The 15298-nt window shown below is 56.5% G+C and overlaps 1 protein-coding gene across 1 annotated transcript; it reads left to right on the top strand.

Moving 5' to 3' along the window:
- Positions 1-114: 114 nt before the first annotated feature.
- Positions 115-15246, top strand: TTC16 (tetratricopeptide repeat domain 16). The gene is made up of 15 exons (XM_045573601.1): positions 115-408; positions 1439-1584; positions 1887-1977; positions 2116-2259; positions 3730-3830; positions 4638-4767; positions 6970-7184; positions 7763-8007; positions 8261-8402; positions 10460-10625; positions 11137-11279; positions 11433-11598; positions 12750-12776; positions 13398-13464; positions 14432-15246. Exons 1-15 carry the CDS (start codon positions 391-393, stop codon positions 15244-15246), a joined length of 2616 nt encoding a protein of 871 aa, XP_045429557.1. The 5' UTR covers positions 115-390.
- Positions 15247-15298: the final 52 nt, after the last annotated feature.

The raw sequence follows: 15298 nt of genomic DNA, 5'->3' as shown, positions 1-15298 counted from the left end.
GCCGCCAGCGTCCAATCCTGGGCGGGCCGCGGGTCGCCACGCTTCCGAGGGGCGGAAGTGGCGGGGCGGGGCGGTGGCTGTCCCAGGGCGCCCCGACGCGTTCCGCGGGGCGGCGTCACCCTGTGCCGTCGGGGCGTGTGGTGGGCCTCACAGAGCCCTTGCTGGGTCCCCGGGTGTTGAGAAGGGAGCCGTGTCCTGACCCCCGCTGTCCGGCCTCCCCAGCTGACAAAAGCGTGTGGCCCTTTTCCGGGCTCCAACAGTTCTTGGAACCCGGGGGCGTGGCCAGGGGGCGGAGCCTGTGGGCGTCGTGGAGATGGTGCCTAGCAACGCGGAGGGAGAGGGACTAGAGGGAGCCAACTCAGAGCCACCGGCCTCCCGGGGAGCGACCTCATGACAGACTCCCAAGAGGTGCGGGAGATTCTAAGGCAAAGGCAGAGGGCCGGGGGAGCAGAGACCACGGCTGGGTGCGCAGGGAAGATTTAAGAGTACGGGCGAGGCAGGATCGGTGGTGCAATTGCTGGGACTTGTGGCCGGTGGGAAGGTCCGAGGAGTGGCCGATGCTGGCGTCCTGGCTGGGATGGCATGGGCCCAGAGGAGAGGGTGAGAGAAGAGGAGGGACTAAGAGGTCGTGAGGAAGGGGGGACAGACAGGACTTGAGGACTGATGATGGGACACAGGTCTGTAGCTTCAGAGAAGGTGGGTCTCCCGAGGCGGGAGAGCTAGAGCAGAAGTCAGGTGCGGTGGTCAGCTGGGCCTGCTGGGCAGGAGGATCCCAGGGCAGCTTGGGGCAGGGCCTGAGCTGGAGGCATTAGTCTTGGGTATAGCTGGAGGTGAGTGCAGAGGGGGACCAGGAGGAGAGCTGAGGACAGTATTGATAGATTAAATAGAGAAGATAGCCAGAGATCGGGATGGCAGGACATACACAGGCTTTATTGGAGGGAAGGGTACCCCTACCGGCTGCTTCCACAGAGGGGCTGAAGAGAGAGCGATGGCCGGGGTACAAGCACCTTTAAGGATAGGGACGGAGCTTAGGGCACTCAGCACACGCTGATTGGTGATTAGGGACCTAGGGACTTAGGAATCGGGGGCTTAGGGTATTTGGCAGGTGCTGATTGGTGGTTCAGAGCTCAGGAATGTCTGGCCGCAGGTGGGGCTTATGTCTGTCCATCAACTGGAGGAAGGGAGGATCTATCAAGTATGCGTATGAGAATCCTAAACCCTGACCTTGACCTTAGGAAAGGGAGAGAGGTGGACTGGAGGGAGAGTTAGAACATTCCTCAGGGGAATGCGGCTGGGGTGCCACCAGACCCCAGGTTTTGCCTCCTACCAGGCCTCATTCCCACCTCTCCTCCACCCCATAAAACACCTGACAAGCGTGTCTAAGCGGAGTGGGGGTCATCTCCGAGGCCTGCTCCAGCTTGCTGTCCTTTGGTTCTAGGAGTTTCTGGAGCCAAAGCCATTGGCGAATCCACTCCCAAAGGAGACCATACATCGCATCTTTGGGTCCAGCCAGGCGTTCCGAAGCTTTGATGAAATAAAACCAACACTCTCTGGGTTAACAGTTCCTCTCAAAGTCAGGGAGTAGTGAGTGACTACCTTGTCCCAAGGTCCCTGGTTTCTATTCTGCACAGTAATTGACATGCTGTGCGGCTCTGGGCCAGTTACTCTCCCTCCCTGGGCTCCACTGAACACAACTGTATAACAGGGCTCACCTGCCTCAGAGAATCAGAGGCTGCTACCGGCCTGGATGAGCTCCGAGAATCTCTGTCTCCTCTCCTGGTCTCTCCACCCAAATGCCTCCCACCCACTTGCACAGTCCTAGCTGTATGCCCTCCGGCTGATCAGAGTCAAGGCCACTTCTCTGCCTGTGCCCCTTGCCCCCACAGCTACCACCGAGGCCACTGGTGCTTGGAGCGAGAAGACTGGGAAACAGCTGTGTTGTTCTTCTCCCGTGCCATCCACCTGGACCCCCAGCTGGTGAGGGGGCGGGGTTCGGGGGCCACACCCAGTCTGTAGCACACACGCCCCCCTCGCTGTCATGGCTTCCCGGTCCCTCATCTAGGGGCCGAGTCCCTGCTGGTAACCGAGCGCCCTCCTGAGTCCCCTCCCCATCAGGTCGACTTCTACGCCTTAAGAGCCGAAGCCTACATCCAGCTCTGCGACTACTCCTCGGCTGTCCAGAACCTGCGGAGGGCCCACTCCTTCCAGCCCGAGAATGACCAGTTCCTGAACCGACTCACCTTGGTGCTTTACCTGCAGGTGCCCGGCGCCGCCCAGGCCACACCTCCCACCGGGCCCGCTGGACCGCTCCGCGGCCGCGGGGGCTCTCCTTGCTCCTGGGACCAGTTCTGACTTCCTGGAGAGCTCCTTGGCCCTGTGTCTGTTCCCCACCTGCTCCCCTCTCAGGGCCTCTCTCACCTCCCAAGTAGGCTTACCACCGGGGCGGGTACAGTTTAGTGACGCTGTCCAACAGAACGCTCTGCGATAATGACGATGACCTTCCGGCACTGTACCATCTGGTGGCCATTAGCCACGGGACACTGCTGAGCCCTTGAAATGTGGCAACTGTGACTGAGGAACTCATTTTTAAGTTTATTTCTTTCTTTTATTTTTTTTAATATATTTTATTGATTTTTTACAGAAGGGAAGAGAGAGGGATAGAGAGTTGGAAACATTGATGAGAGAGAATCATTGATCAGCTGCCTCTTGCACACCCCCTCCAGGGGATGTGCCCGCAACCAAGATACATGCCCTTGACCAGAATCGAACCCGGGACCCTTCAGTCCCCAGGCCGATGCTCTATCCACTGAGCCAAACCGGTTTCGGCTAAGTTGTATTTCTTTTAAATGAAATTGATATAGCCACATGACGCTGGTGGCTATTGTATTGGGTAGTACAGACCTAGAATCTAGAGACTCTAAGCACTTGAAAGGTAATACCAGCCTCATTTGCATTTAAAAAAACAACAACATGCCAAAACAGGTTTGGCTCAGTGGTAGAGCGTTGGTCTGTGGACTGAAAGGTCCCAGGTTCGATTCCGGCCAAGGGCATGTACATTGGTTTCGGGCACATCCCCAGCAGGGGGTGTGCAAGAGGCAGCTGGTTGATGTTTCTCTCTCATCGACCTGTATCTCTCTCCCTTCCTCTCTGTAAAAAATCAATAAAATATATATTAAAAAAACAAAAACAAAAACAACAAAACACCAATATTAAACCATAAATACCAACAAAGTCCTATTCCCCCCCCCCCCCATTTTTGACAACTTGGATATCTTTTAATGTCACTCATTATTCAATTCTTGAAACTTTGGGGCTATCCAAACCACATACTTCATCTGCTGTTGGGGTCCTGAGTCCAGAGCTAACACTTCCTGTGCGACCCTGGGGAAGTGACGTCACCTCTCTGAGCCCCAGCTCTTTCCTCGGGAAGGCGGATGCTCCTTAGTACCAGTGAGATTGTTCGTTCTGGTTCTTAACACGGGGCTCCGAGCCTGTTACTGAGGGCTCTGTCGCTATGTATCTTTGTTCCTGTGCCTCTGTAGTGCTGGCTATCTCTCCCTAGCTCTGTATCTCTTTCCATCTCAGTGTCTCTGCCTCTTAACGCCTCTCCAGATCTAGAGAGCTCTGAGCCCCGCTCTGCCTCCTCTCCCACCCCCATGCTGCCTGCCGCCCTCCTGAGTGCTGCTGGGCCGGGGATGCACGCAGAGGGACTGTCCCCCGTGTCCCCAGGGCCAGTGCCTGTTTGAGCAATGTGCCTTTCTGGATGCCCTGAATATCTTCTCACAAGCCTTCGACCTCCAGCCTGAGAAAGCCAGCTTCCGTTACCGATGGTGAGTGGCCCATCTGTCCTTGCCAGCCCTGGCTCTCCTGTGGCCCCTTCCGGGCCCCTAGCACAGCCATTTTCAGCCGGTGTGCCATAAGAATCTTTAAAACACGCAATACCTGAGTATTTAGTCAGGGGCACCTTTCCCTGAGGTTGTCAAATTTTAAAAATGACAACAGCCAACACAGAAGTAGCCTTCCAGCCTGGCTGGCGTGACTCAGTGGTTGAGTGTCAACCTATGAACCAGGAGGTCACGGTTCGATTCCAGGTCGGGGCACAGGCCTGGGTTGCAGGCTCCATCCCCAGGGTGGGGCGTGCAGGAGGCAGCCGATCAATAATCCTCTCTCATCATCGATGTTTCTATCTCTCTCTCCCTCTTCCTTCCTCTCTGGAATGAAAAATAAAAGTATATTAAGAGTAAAAGAATAGCCGAAACCGGTTTAGCTCAGTGGATAGAGCATCAGCCTGTGGACTGGAAGGTCCCAGGTTCGATTCCGGTCAAGGGCATGTACCTTGGTTGTGGGCACAGCCCCAGTGGGGGGTGTGCAAGAGACAGCTGATCGATGATTCTCTCTCATCGACGTTTCTAACTCTATCCCTCTCTCTTCCTCTCTGTTAAAAATCAATAAAATATATATATTAAAAAAAAAAAAGGTAAAAGAATAGCCTTCCAGAGATAAATCAAAACGTATTGTTTGGTGTGCTGCAGGATTTGGGTGTGCGCTATGAACTGGAAAGGGTTGTGTGCGCTATGAGCTGGAAAGGGTTGCACATCACTGCTCTGGTGGACAGCACCTCTGCTCTTTGTCCGCAGCATGGCCTGTCTCCTGGCCCTCAGGCGATATCAGGACTGCCTCTCACTTGTCATCAAGGAGGTGAAGCATGGCACAACCAACGCTGACATCTACATCCTCCAAGCCAGGCTCCACAACTTCTTCGGGAAGGTAGGGGAAGCGAGGAGAGGGGGGCCCTTCCCCCAGCACATCCCGAGGGCAGTGGGGATACTGTCCCCTCTGGGCAGATGCCCAGTCAAGTACTGTTCCATTGTCACTAAGCCCTGGCTCTGTGCCAGGCCTGCATCGGCCCCCGGAAACCACACGGTAAGAGACTTATGCCATCACCACCATCCAGAACTCACCGCCCAGGGAGACTTCCCTAAGCAGGTACTTCAGTGAAGAATGACTTCATGAGTCCATGAAACCATGAGCAATCCACCAGATAAAGAGGCCCTTCTTCGTTCCTTCCTTCCTTCCTTCCATCCCTTATTCGCCTCAGTAAACATTTTCTAAGCACCCCAGCTGCTGCACTCCATGGGCTGGACATGGGGACAGACAGTACAGGGGACAACTTAGGGGCAAGGGAGACGGAGTCACAAGAAGGAGGGGAATGTAGGTATGTGAGGGTACCAGGCAGGGCCTTGTGGATTCAGGATGACCTTGACTTCTTCCTGCAGACAATGGGAGCCTCCAAAGGGTGTTCCCTGAGGCAGTGGGCTCTGGAAAGATCCTTCTGGCTGCCAGAGGGTGCGTGGGCGCAGGGAGCATGGAGACCAGGAGCCTGGGAGAGGCTTGGTGCCATCCAGCAGAAGAGAAGGGGCCAGGGGAAGGGTAGGCAAGTAGGTAGCAGTTCCCCTATTTTTGGAAGTCAGGACCAGAGCCTGGGAGAGTGCAAGAGGGAAGGAAGGATCCAGAACAATGGCCGGTGTTCTGGCTTGGCCTGGTGCCTGGGAGCTGGGACACTCAAGAGGGGAAGGAACAGGGGTGGGTGGGGCATTCTGGGGGTGGTGGGCAATGTGAGCCTCCCTAGACTAAGGGCTGGGCTTCTGTGATCAACAGTGAGTCAGTGGGAGAGTCTCCTTCAAAGGTAGGAGGCTAGCAATTACCCATAATGATTGTTGACTGTTGGGATTTTAGCCACTCCCACCTCTTCAGCCCTTGCAATGCACGTAGTAAGCAATTTACTCATTCTTATCTTTTTCAAAATTGATTTGAGAGATATATTTATTGTTCCATTTATTTATGCATTCATTGGTTGTTTCTTGTTTGTGCCCTAAATGGAGATCAAACCCACAAGTTTGGCGGATCAGGACTACGCTCTAACCAACTGATCTACCCGCCAGGACCCACTCATGTTTATCTTTTTTTTTTAATTTATTAATATATTTTATTAATTTTTTACAAAGAGGAAGAGAGAGGGATAGAGTTAGAAACATGGATGAGAGAGAATCATCGATCAGCTGCCTCTTGCACACCCCCTACTGGGGATGTGCCCACAACCAAGGAACATGCCCTTGACTGGAATCGAACCGGGGACCCTTCAGTCCACAAGCCGATGCTCTATCCACTGAGCCAAACCGGTTTTGGCTACTCATGTTTATCTTAAAGGCTCACAATAACTGACTCAGTAGATACAACCCCTTGTCCTCTTTTTACAGGTGAAGCTACAGGTCCAGAGGGGCTGGGTGACTTGCTCAAGGTCACACAGCCAGTTCTCAGTAGCTATGCCTTTGAACCCAAGTCGACCTACTTTGAAGTCCTGCCCCTAGCCTTTCCCATCTTTCCCCTCTCAACTTCCTGGTGTCCACTGTTGGCTCACCCTTCCACCAGTTGCCTATAGGACCTGGGGTGCTTGCCAAAACTTGGTTAACTGGCTGACAGACATGCTCATCCAGTAGAAGGTATTTGCCCGGGAATGTTTTCTGCTCATGTCCAGGCCTGAATCTGTTCTTGGCCAGAGTTATGTTGGGCTTAAAGGTCAAGGGAGTCGGGGAGTAAAGGATAGGAATGCACAACAGTCACAAACAGGAGGCCACACCCCCCTCCCGCCGCCAGTGAGTTTCCCAGAAGTCCTCGGGGAGGTGGTCCTCCAAACCCCATTCCACGGCAGATCCCACCCAGGTGACCCTCGCTCGCCTGAGGTCACGTCTAGAGGGGCCAGTAGGGATGAGATTTCCCCACAAAGTTCCCCGCCTCCTTCAAGGAGGCAGAACAGGTGGAACAGCAAAGCGGGGCACTGAGTGTGGGTGGCATGGTGCCAGCCGACCTGAGAAGGGCCCCTCGAAGCCAGGAGGTCTGCCTCCCCGCACTGGACAGGGTAAGTAAGGCTCAGCTTGGCTGTGCCCCTGATGTGACCCCTGACCCCTGCAGCCCCACCTCTGCTACCAAGACTTGCACACCGCCCTGGTATTGGATCCTAAGCACCCACAGGCGAAGGTGCTGCTCAAGATGATGGTAGACCAGGCCCAGAGGTCCTACCAGGATGCCAGGATCCTGGCCGTGCAGGGCAAGCTGCAGCACGCAGTGCAGTGCGTGAACCGCGCCATCAACAACAACCCTCTGGACCCCAGCTTCTTCGTCTTCAGGTGCTGGGTGGGGAGGCGCCGGGAGCAGATCTAGCTGTGCGGCCCCCGGAGAGGCCTCAGGTCCCCCATCTAGCTAATTCTCGCCTTTCCCTGCTGCCCCCTGGGGTCAGGGCACCATGGGAGGTGGTCGCTGCCGGCAGCAGCCTCAGTTAAGCAGGGACCCGGAGCACCAGGCCTGCTGAGCGGGTCGTGGTGGGAGAATCAGCCTGGCCCAGCGGACAAGGCCTGGGTGTGAATCTGACCCCAAGAAGGACGCACCACAGGACTCAGCCCGGGGCTTCCCCCAGGAGCTGCGGAGGCGAAACACCTGTCCATGCACACAAAGGCCTTAGCGTGGAGGCTGGCGGGCCCCTGGCTCCCAAAAAGAGAGAGGGAGCTGTTTTTGAGGGAAAAAATGGCTAGAGACTAGCTAGCAGGTTATCTGAGTAGCAACCCAGGCCCCATAGGCCAAACCTCCTGAGGGTTGGGGGAGCCCCCCGCCCCCTCCCCCACGGGTCCAAAGGCCCAGAGCAGCAGCGGCTTGCCCAGCCACGCCCGGGTCAGCACCCAGCTCCGGCCCGCCTGCCCCTTCCCCACAGGGGCACCCTGTTCCGCCAGCTCCAGGAGTTCAATGCGGCGGTGGAGGACTTCCTGAAGGCGCTGGGCATGATGACGGAGCACCAGGAGGACATGGTGGGGCAGACGCAGCGCCAGCTCCTGCTGACCTACAACGACTTCGCCGTGCACTGCTACACGCAGGGCGCCTACCAGGAGGGCGTGCTGCTGCTCAACAAGGTCCTCAAGGACGAGCAGCAGGAGAAAAGCTTCTACATCAACCGCGGCGGTGAGGCGCCTGAGGCCCCCCGGGGAGAGGGGGGAGGAGGAGAGACGGGGAAGGAGGGACGAAGGAGGGAGAAGGGGAAGAGGAAACATTTCAGAGCCTCAGTGTCCCACGGACACCCTTGGGGAAACGCCTGTCTCCGGGCTGCTCCGAAATCAGGCGGCGGGGAGGTGTGCCAGCCGCCAGGTCCGGGCCCCGCCCTCTGGGGGCGGAGAAGGCTGAGCGAGGCTCCTGGGCCCTGGGGTTCGGGCCCCAGATTGCTTCTTCCAGCTGGGCTACCTGGACTTCGCCGAGGCGGACTACCAGGAGGCGCTGGCGCTGAGCCCGTGGGACGAGGGCGCCAACCGGCGCATGGGGCTGCTGCAGGAGAAGATGGGCTTCTGCCAGCACAAGAGCAAGTGCGCCCGGCCGGGGGCGGGGCCGGGGGCGGGGCCGGGGCCGGGGCCGGGGCCGCGGGCTGGGGGCGGGGCCGGAGCGTGAGGCCGCCTGCTGGGATCCGTGGGTCAAGAAGCTCTCCCAGTTATGTGGCCTAACTATAGGTTTTATTTTTAAAATATATTTTATTGACTTTTTACGTTGAGGAAGGGAGAGGGATTGAGAGCTAGAAACATCGAAGAGAGAGAAACATCGACCAGCTGCCTCCTGCACACCCCCGACTGGGGATGTGCCCACAACCAAGGTACATGCCCTAGACTGGGATCGATCCTGGGACCCTTCAGTCTGCAGGCTGAAGCTCTATTCACTGAGCCAAACCGGTTTTGGCCTAAATATAGGTTTTCATTTCCATGTTTTTGCAAAACAAAACAAAAAAAAACACCTTTCTCTGTTTTCTGAATATTATGATAATTGTGCTTTTTATAGAAAACTTAAGGGTTCAATGATTTAAACTCAGAACATGGAAGTTCCTTATGTCTATCTGCCTCCCAATGCCTCCCACCCCCACGAGTTTGGCAGAGATTCCTCCAGATTGTTTCCTACTCATGCATTAGCCGTTATCATTTTACAAAAGTGTTTTCGTGCTGAATTGTGCTTTTTTACTTCCCATGGCATTAATATGGGACTGCCTCATTCTCTTGTTACTGTTTGCCTGGCGTTCCATCCTGTGGAGGAGCCACAGAGGACTGACTGCCTTTTATTCATTGAGCTACTGTACTGCTGATGAGCATTTGGGCTGCTTTCGTTTTTTACTAGAGATAATGCAGCTATGAGCACCACACATTTGTTTTCATGCACTCACACCAGTGACACTATAGCTAGACTGCTGGAAGTTAAATTGTTCGATAAAAGAGTGTGAACATTTAACATTCTAAATAATGTCCAAATGTTCTCCAAAAATAGTGAACTAATATTGATATAAACTTTTCTCCCAGGAAGAGTCTTGTTTTCCCAGACCTCCCTAGTGTGAGGTAGTAAGACCATTTTTCTACTCTGCTAACCTAAGAGGCAAAATGAAAACAGAAAATGCTCTTTCGCACTTGATCTTGCATGTTTAAGTCACCAGTGCAGCACAGCATCTTCTATGTGTTTATTGGTCGTTACAGCCCTAAATTGCTCTTTTATTTATTTTTTATTTTTTAAAATATATTTTATTGATTTTGTACAGAGAGGAAGGGAGAGAGACAGAGAGCCAGAAACACCGATGAGAGAGAGTCATCGATCAGCTGCCTCTTGCACACTCCCCACCAGGGATATGCCCGCAACCAAGGCACATGCACTTGACCGGAATCAAACCCGGGACCCTTCAGTCCCCAAGCCGACGCTCTATCCATTGAGCCAAACCGGTTTGGGCCCTAAATTGCTCTTTAAAAATTTTTTTTGTTAAAGTGTTCTTTGTGCCAATAAATTAAATTTAAAAAAAATTTAAAAAGAGTTTTTTTTGGAGATTAGGAAAATTAGCTTATTATCTGTCTTATGTAGCAAAATATATATCCTATTTATTGCTTGCCTTTGTGGTGGTGATGGTGTGTATGTGTGTGTGCGCCCACACACACATGCTTAATTTATTGATTTGAGAGGCAGAGTAACATTGATTGGTTGTCCTACTTATTTTTGCACTCCTTGGTTGATTCTTGTATGTGCCCTGACCAGGGATTGAACCGGCAATCTTGGCATAGCGAGATGATGCTCTACTCAGCCACTGGTGTTTTTGCTACTCAGTAACTTAGGACTTAATCACAGTCAAATTAACTTTTTTACTTTTAGCTGCTGGGCTATGGCATGCTCAGAAAGACCTTCCCTAATCTAAGATACAAGAGTGCCCACTTACGGTGGGGTTTTATACCAGCATTTGAGTGTTGGGTCCAGCAAGAGCGTGGCTGGTAGAAGGAGAGCATGGGGCATGGTGGCGGGGAGCAGAGACCAGCCTGGTTTTCCCCACACTCCTCCGTGGGCCCGGAAGCTGCTATTTCCCCCCAGGTGGCTTCGCTCACTGCAGCCTGTGGCTGCTGTCTTATAGACAATTCCAGAAGGCGGAGAGCCACTTCACGATGGCCATCGAGCACGATCCCCAGATGGCTCAGTACTACGTGCACCGTGCCAGGAGCCGACAGCTCATCCAGAACATTTTCGGGGCTCGCCAGGACGTTGCAACTGCCCTGATCCTTGACCCTAAGCAACCGAAGGTGGGTTCCTCCTGGTGGCCAGGAGGGTGTCTGCAGAGTCAGTACTCCTGGCCTCCTAAGATACTCCCTGCCCCCAAAAGAAATGTGGTTTCCTAGCAACTAGTACAAGCTGCGAACGCCAGGCACTGTTCTAACCGCTTCAGCGAGCATCACTCTAACCCTCTCCAGCCCCTGGGAGACAGGTAACGTTATCACCGCCAATTTATAGACCAAGAAGGTAGGGCTCAGAGAAGCCAGGTGCCGTGGCCCAGGTCACACAGCTTACAGGTCAGACCCTGATCTGTCTGGCTCCAGAGCCCACGGCTAGACACACCCATCAGTGATTCCTCTCTGAATAGTCCCCTTTTCATGGCCGCCTCCCAGTTCTGAGGCAGAACAGCTCTTTAAAAACAACAATCTGTAAATGCTTCCCTCTTCAGCCCTGCAAAGGGACTGTGCCAGGGCAGGGCAGCATCAGACCACCGGCCCCTGCCCTGGCCCTCACCTCGCTCTGCTCACCCTCTTCCCACAGCTGCTCTCACTGTTAACCAGCCTCTTCCCCGGGATGTCAGAGGAGGAGGTGCTCGGCAGCAAGACGGGCCTCCTGGCCAAGACGCAGCTGAGCCGGGCGATGGAGAGCAGGCTGCAGAGGACCATCCCGCAAGGCATCATGGGGTAAGCTCCTCGAGCGGGAGCCACAGGCCGGGAGCGGGAATGATTGGGCTCCAGGCTCCTCCGGCCCCAGCTGCCCCTCACGCCACTGTCCAGTCCCGGGCGTGGTGGGCGGGCGGGGTGACTTACCCATGCTCGGGGGCCATGGCTGGGCAGGCAGCTCCAGAAGCTGGAACTAGATCGCCAGAAGGCCCGGACCCTGCAGCTTTCGTGGAACAAGGAGCAGGTTTTCTGGAAGACCTCTGAGAAGCTGGAGTCCGCACCCCAGACCGTGCAGGAAGAGCCCACGGCCCCGCAAGAGCCCGAGGTTGCCGAGGAGGAGGTGAGTGGCCACAGCGGGACCCGGAGGCCTCGGAGGCTGGTGAGGTGCGCCGCAGGCCTGGCTCTGCCACCACACCGCTGCGCCACTCGGCTGGGGCTTGCTGCTGTGCCGCCCGGATGGTACAGTAGGGGGTCCCCCTGGGGGCGTGCACAGGACATGGGCCCCTCACGGAGAGGCCTCTTCAAGCCTTGCCCACACTCACCTTCATGCCTGCTGACGTGTGCACTGGCCACTCCTGCCAGGGTTTCCTTAATTCTTCAATTCCTTCCTAAAAACTTGTATTGAGCCTGGCTGGCGTGGCTCGGTGGTTGAGTGTTGAACCGGGAAGTCACAGATCGATTCCTGGTCAGAGAATTGCAGGCTCGATCCCGTGTGGGGCATGCAGGAGGCAGCCACTCGATGATTCTTTCTCATCATTGATGTTCCTATCTCTCTCCCTTTCCCTTCCTCTCTGAAATCATTCACACACACACACACACACACACACACACACAGGTATATATATTAAGAACTTGTATTGAGTGTAACATAGGAAAGTGTACAGATCATAAAGGAACTGTTTGGTGAATTTTCACAAACTGAATGCACCCATGGCATCGTTACCCAGACCAGGAGAGAACACTCCCAGCTCCCAGAAGCCCCCAGGAGCCCCTCCAAGCCCTTCCTCAGCCCAGCCCACCCACAAGGCTGTCCCGATCGCCCTCGGGTCTCTGCTCCCTTCACTAATCCGAATCCGTGAGATGCACCAAGCTCACTGCTCACTCCCGTTGCCGTGGCGAATCCCATCCACCCCACAATGTACCTACCCGCCTGCTGTCGGACAGCACGCCAACAGTGTCCCGGGGAGCTCCGCAGGGGAAGTAAATGGGCTCCGAATCCCTTGCCATGAACGGAAAAGGCCAGCTTGCCTTCTTCCGGGTCCCGTTAGAATACAAAATACAAAACTTCGGTGCCTGGGCCCTGGCGTCACCGGGGGCTCCCTCCCTCAGAGCCGTTAGCTGGCGCCTGAACCTTGGTGCTGCTGGTGCCCCGTGCCCCTGCCCAGCCCCCCTGGCCGCAGCGTCTCCCCCGATGCCCTGGGCAGGCTGCTTCGGCAATCAGAGCCTCGGTTTCCTGGCCAATGAGATGGCATTAGCGGCCAGTTCCTCCAGGCGCGTGGGGAGGAGGAATGGGATGCGGCATGCACAACGGGCCAAGAACTGAGGACAGTTCTCACTGGCCGTCGCCCAGGGCCCAGCACTTTACAGGTTACAGAAGCCTGTGCCATACGGGAACTACTTTACATGTTGCAGATGGGGAAACTGAGGCCCGTGCAACCTCTGTTGTTGTTAGTCCTCACCTGAGGATATCTTTTGCATTGGTTTTTAGAGAGTGGGAGGGAGGGGGAGACACAGAGAGAGAGAATCATCAATGTGGGAGAAACACATCAATTGGTTGCCTCCCGCATGTTCCCCAACGAGGACCTGGGATGAAGCCTGCCACCTAGGTACATGCCCTTGATTGGAATTGAACCCAAGACCCTTCAGTCCACAGACCAACACTCTAACCACTGAGCAAAACCAGCCAGGGCCCAAGCAGCCTCTTGAACACTGCCTTGCTCACAGCAGCATGGCTCTCCCCCTCCTGTCCAACCTTAGCCTCTGCATGCCCCACCCAGCCCGAACCTGGGACCCCTGAGCAGCTCCAAGCTCAAGGGAGCAGTCCCTGGAGGTCCAGACGCCTGCGGGCCTTCCAGACAGAGCCCAGCCGCTGGCCGGGGCTGCCCGCAGCCTCACTGCCTCGCCCGCCTCTCGCCCTAGGAGCCGCCGGAGCAGTCCTCGTCCGCCGGCTACCTGGACCAGACCTCGTCCAGCTCCGTGTTGGGCTGTAAGTCCCCGGGCCCCGTCCAGTCCGGAGCGAGCCGGAGCAGCAGAGTGACCGGGCCCGGGGTCAGAGCTTCCCTGGCCGGGGAGGCTGTGGGCGCCGCTGTGCGGCTAAGGCAGGAGTGTCACCCCAGCTTGGCAGGGGGCGTGCTGAGCCCTCAGGGAGGCGATGCCCACACCGGCCTGGACAGCCTTCACTCCGGGCACTGCACAGCGGCTGCCTGCTCCGGCCTCACCCCCCCTCGGGCCCTTTCTCTCTCTGCCCTCTTGCCCCTCCTGAAAATAAGCTCACATGTGCACGTCCGAGGGACTTTTACCCCCAATTCTGCCGAGCGCCAGCCTGGAAGGGACAAGTCACACACCCAGCAATGCCGCTCCTTACAGAGTCCCGAGGGCAGGTGTGAGCAGTCCAGGGCCGGGACAGATAGCGGCGGCCAGCCCTGTCCTTCCATGCAGGGCCGTTCAGTAGCCACCGGGTCCCAGGGCTGGGCTCTGCCACACGTCACAGGCGTGAAGAGGCCAGTCCCCGCCCCGGGAGCGCTTGGCCCTGAGGGGAAGAAGGCGGCAGATGAACGGTTACCAGGACAGTGCAGCTGTGCACTGGAGGGCTGTGGGAGCGCTCAGCCCCTTTGGGGGACAGTGGGGACTTCCAGGACCCGAAGGAGGCGGAGGGGTTAGTCAGGTATGTGGGGGGGCAGGGCGAACTACAGGCTGCTGGTTGTGGCTGGAGCGCAGAGGACAAGCAGCAGCACAATGGAGGCCGGGGATAGGCCAGTAGGAGCCTCAGTATCTCCCCTTCCCACCGCCCCGGCCCCCCTTCAAAGCGCAGGCTGCTGAGGAGGCTGGGCAGGCAGGCCTTGCCCTTGGCCACGAAGCCTCTGGGACACAGGCCAGGGGGAGCCTAGAAGCCTCCTTTTACTGGAACTGCCGGGGAAGGTGCCTGACGGCTGCTCTTGGCACACCCTCCCCAGTCAGGGCTCCGTCTATCTCCGAGACGGAGGCGTCCGCCACCAGCCAGGGGTACAGGAGCAGCTCGGCCACCGCGGTGCTCTCCTCCGACTCCTCCCTGCTGAAGACGTCGTCCTCAGAGTTGGAAAACGACAGAGAAGACGTAAGCTCTAGCGGCAGCTCCGTAAACAAGGAGGTTTTCTGGGCCCAGACCCAGCTGGTCAGCAAGACGGAGGCCATGCAGAGCCAGAGCCAGGGCCAGAAGCCCACCAACACCGAGGCCACCCAGGGCCCAAGGCAAGAGCCCACCAAGGCCGAGGCCACCCAGGGCCCAAGGCAAGAGCCCACCAAGGCCGAGGCCACCCAGGGCCCAAGGCAAGAGCCCACCAAGGCCGAGGCCACCCAGGGCCCAAGGCAAGAGCCCACCAAGGCTGAGGCCACCCAGGGCCCAAGGCAAGAGCCCACCAAGACTGAGGCCACCCAGGGCCCAAGGCAAGAGCCCACCAAGGCCAAGGCCACCCAGCGCCCAAAGCCAAGGCTCAGAAAGACCAAGGTTCACAGGCGGGGCACCATCAAGGCTAAGGCCACCCAGGGCTGGATCAGTGGACTGCTCCGAAGTTCCAGCAAGATCATGACTGACAATGACCCAAGCCCGAGCCCCAGCAACACGGAGGTCACCCAGGGCGAGAGCCAATGGTTCGTCATGGCCAAGGTTCTCCAGAAGTTGAACCAAAGCCCAGAATCTAGCAAGACTGATGTCATCCAGGACCTGAGCCAGAACCTCAGCGAAATCCAGATGAGCCAGCGCCCCAGCCCTGACAGTGTCACTTCTCCCTGACGGGGCCACTGAGCCCCTCACTTCTTGCCGGAGATGGGACATACCCTACCAC

This window comes from Pipistrellus kuhlii, unplaced genomic scaffold, assembly GCF_014108245.1.
Source record: "Pipistrellus kuhlii isolate mPipKuh1 unplaced genomic scaffold, mPipKuh1.p scaffold_m20_p_53, whole genome shotgun sequence".
Classification (NCBI taxonomy): Eukaryota; Metazoa; Chordata; class Mammalia; order Chiroptera; family Vespertilionidae; genus Pipistrellus; species Pipistrellus kuhlii.
This window is presented reverse-complemented; position numbering and strand designations above follow the sequence as displayed.

Excerpts from the sequence above, each read along its gene's own strand:
- TTC16 (XM_045573601.1), top strand. Across the intron at positions 10,626-11,136 it reads TTGACCCTAAGCAACCGAAG|CTGCTCTCACTGTTAACCAG; the intron begins GTGGGTTCCTCC and ends CTCTTCCCACAG. Across the intron at positions 11,280-11,432 it reads ATCCCGCAAGGCATCATGGG|GCAGCTCCAGAAGCTGGAAC; the intron begins GTAAGCTCCTCG and ends ATGGCTGGGCAG.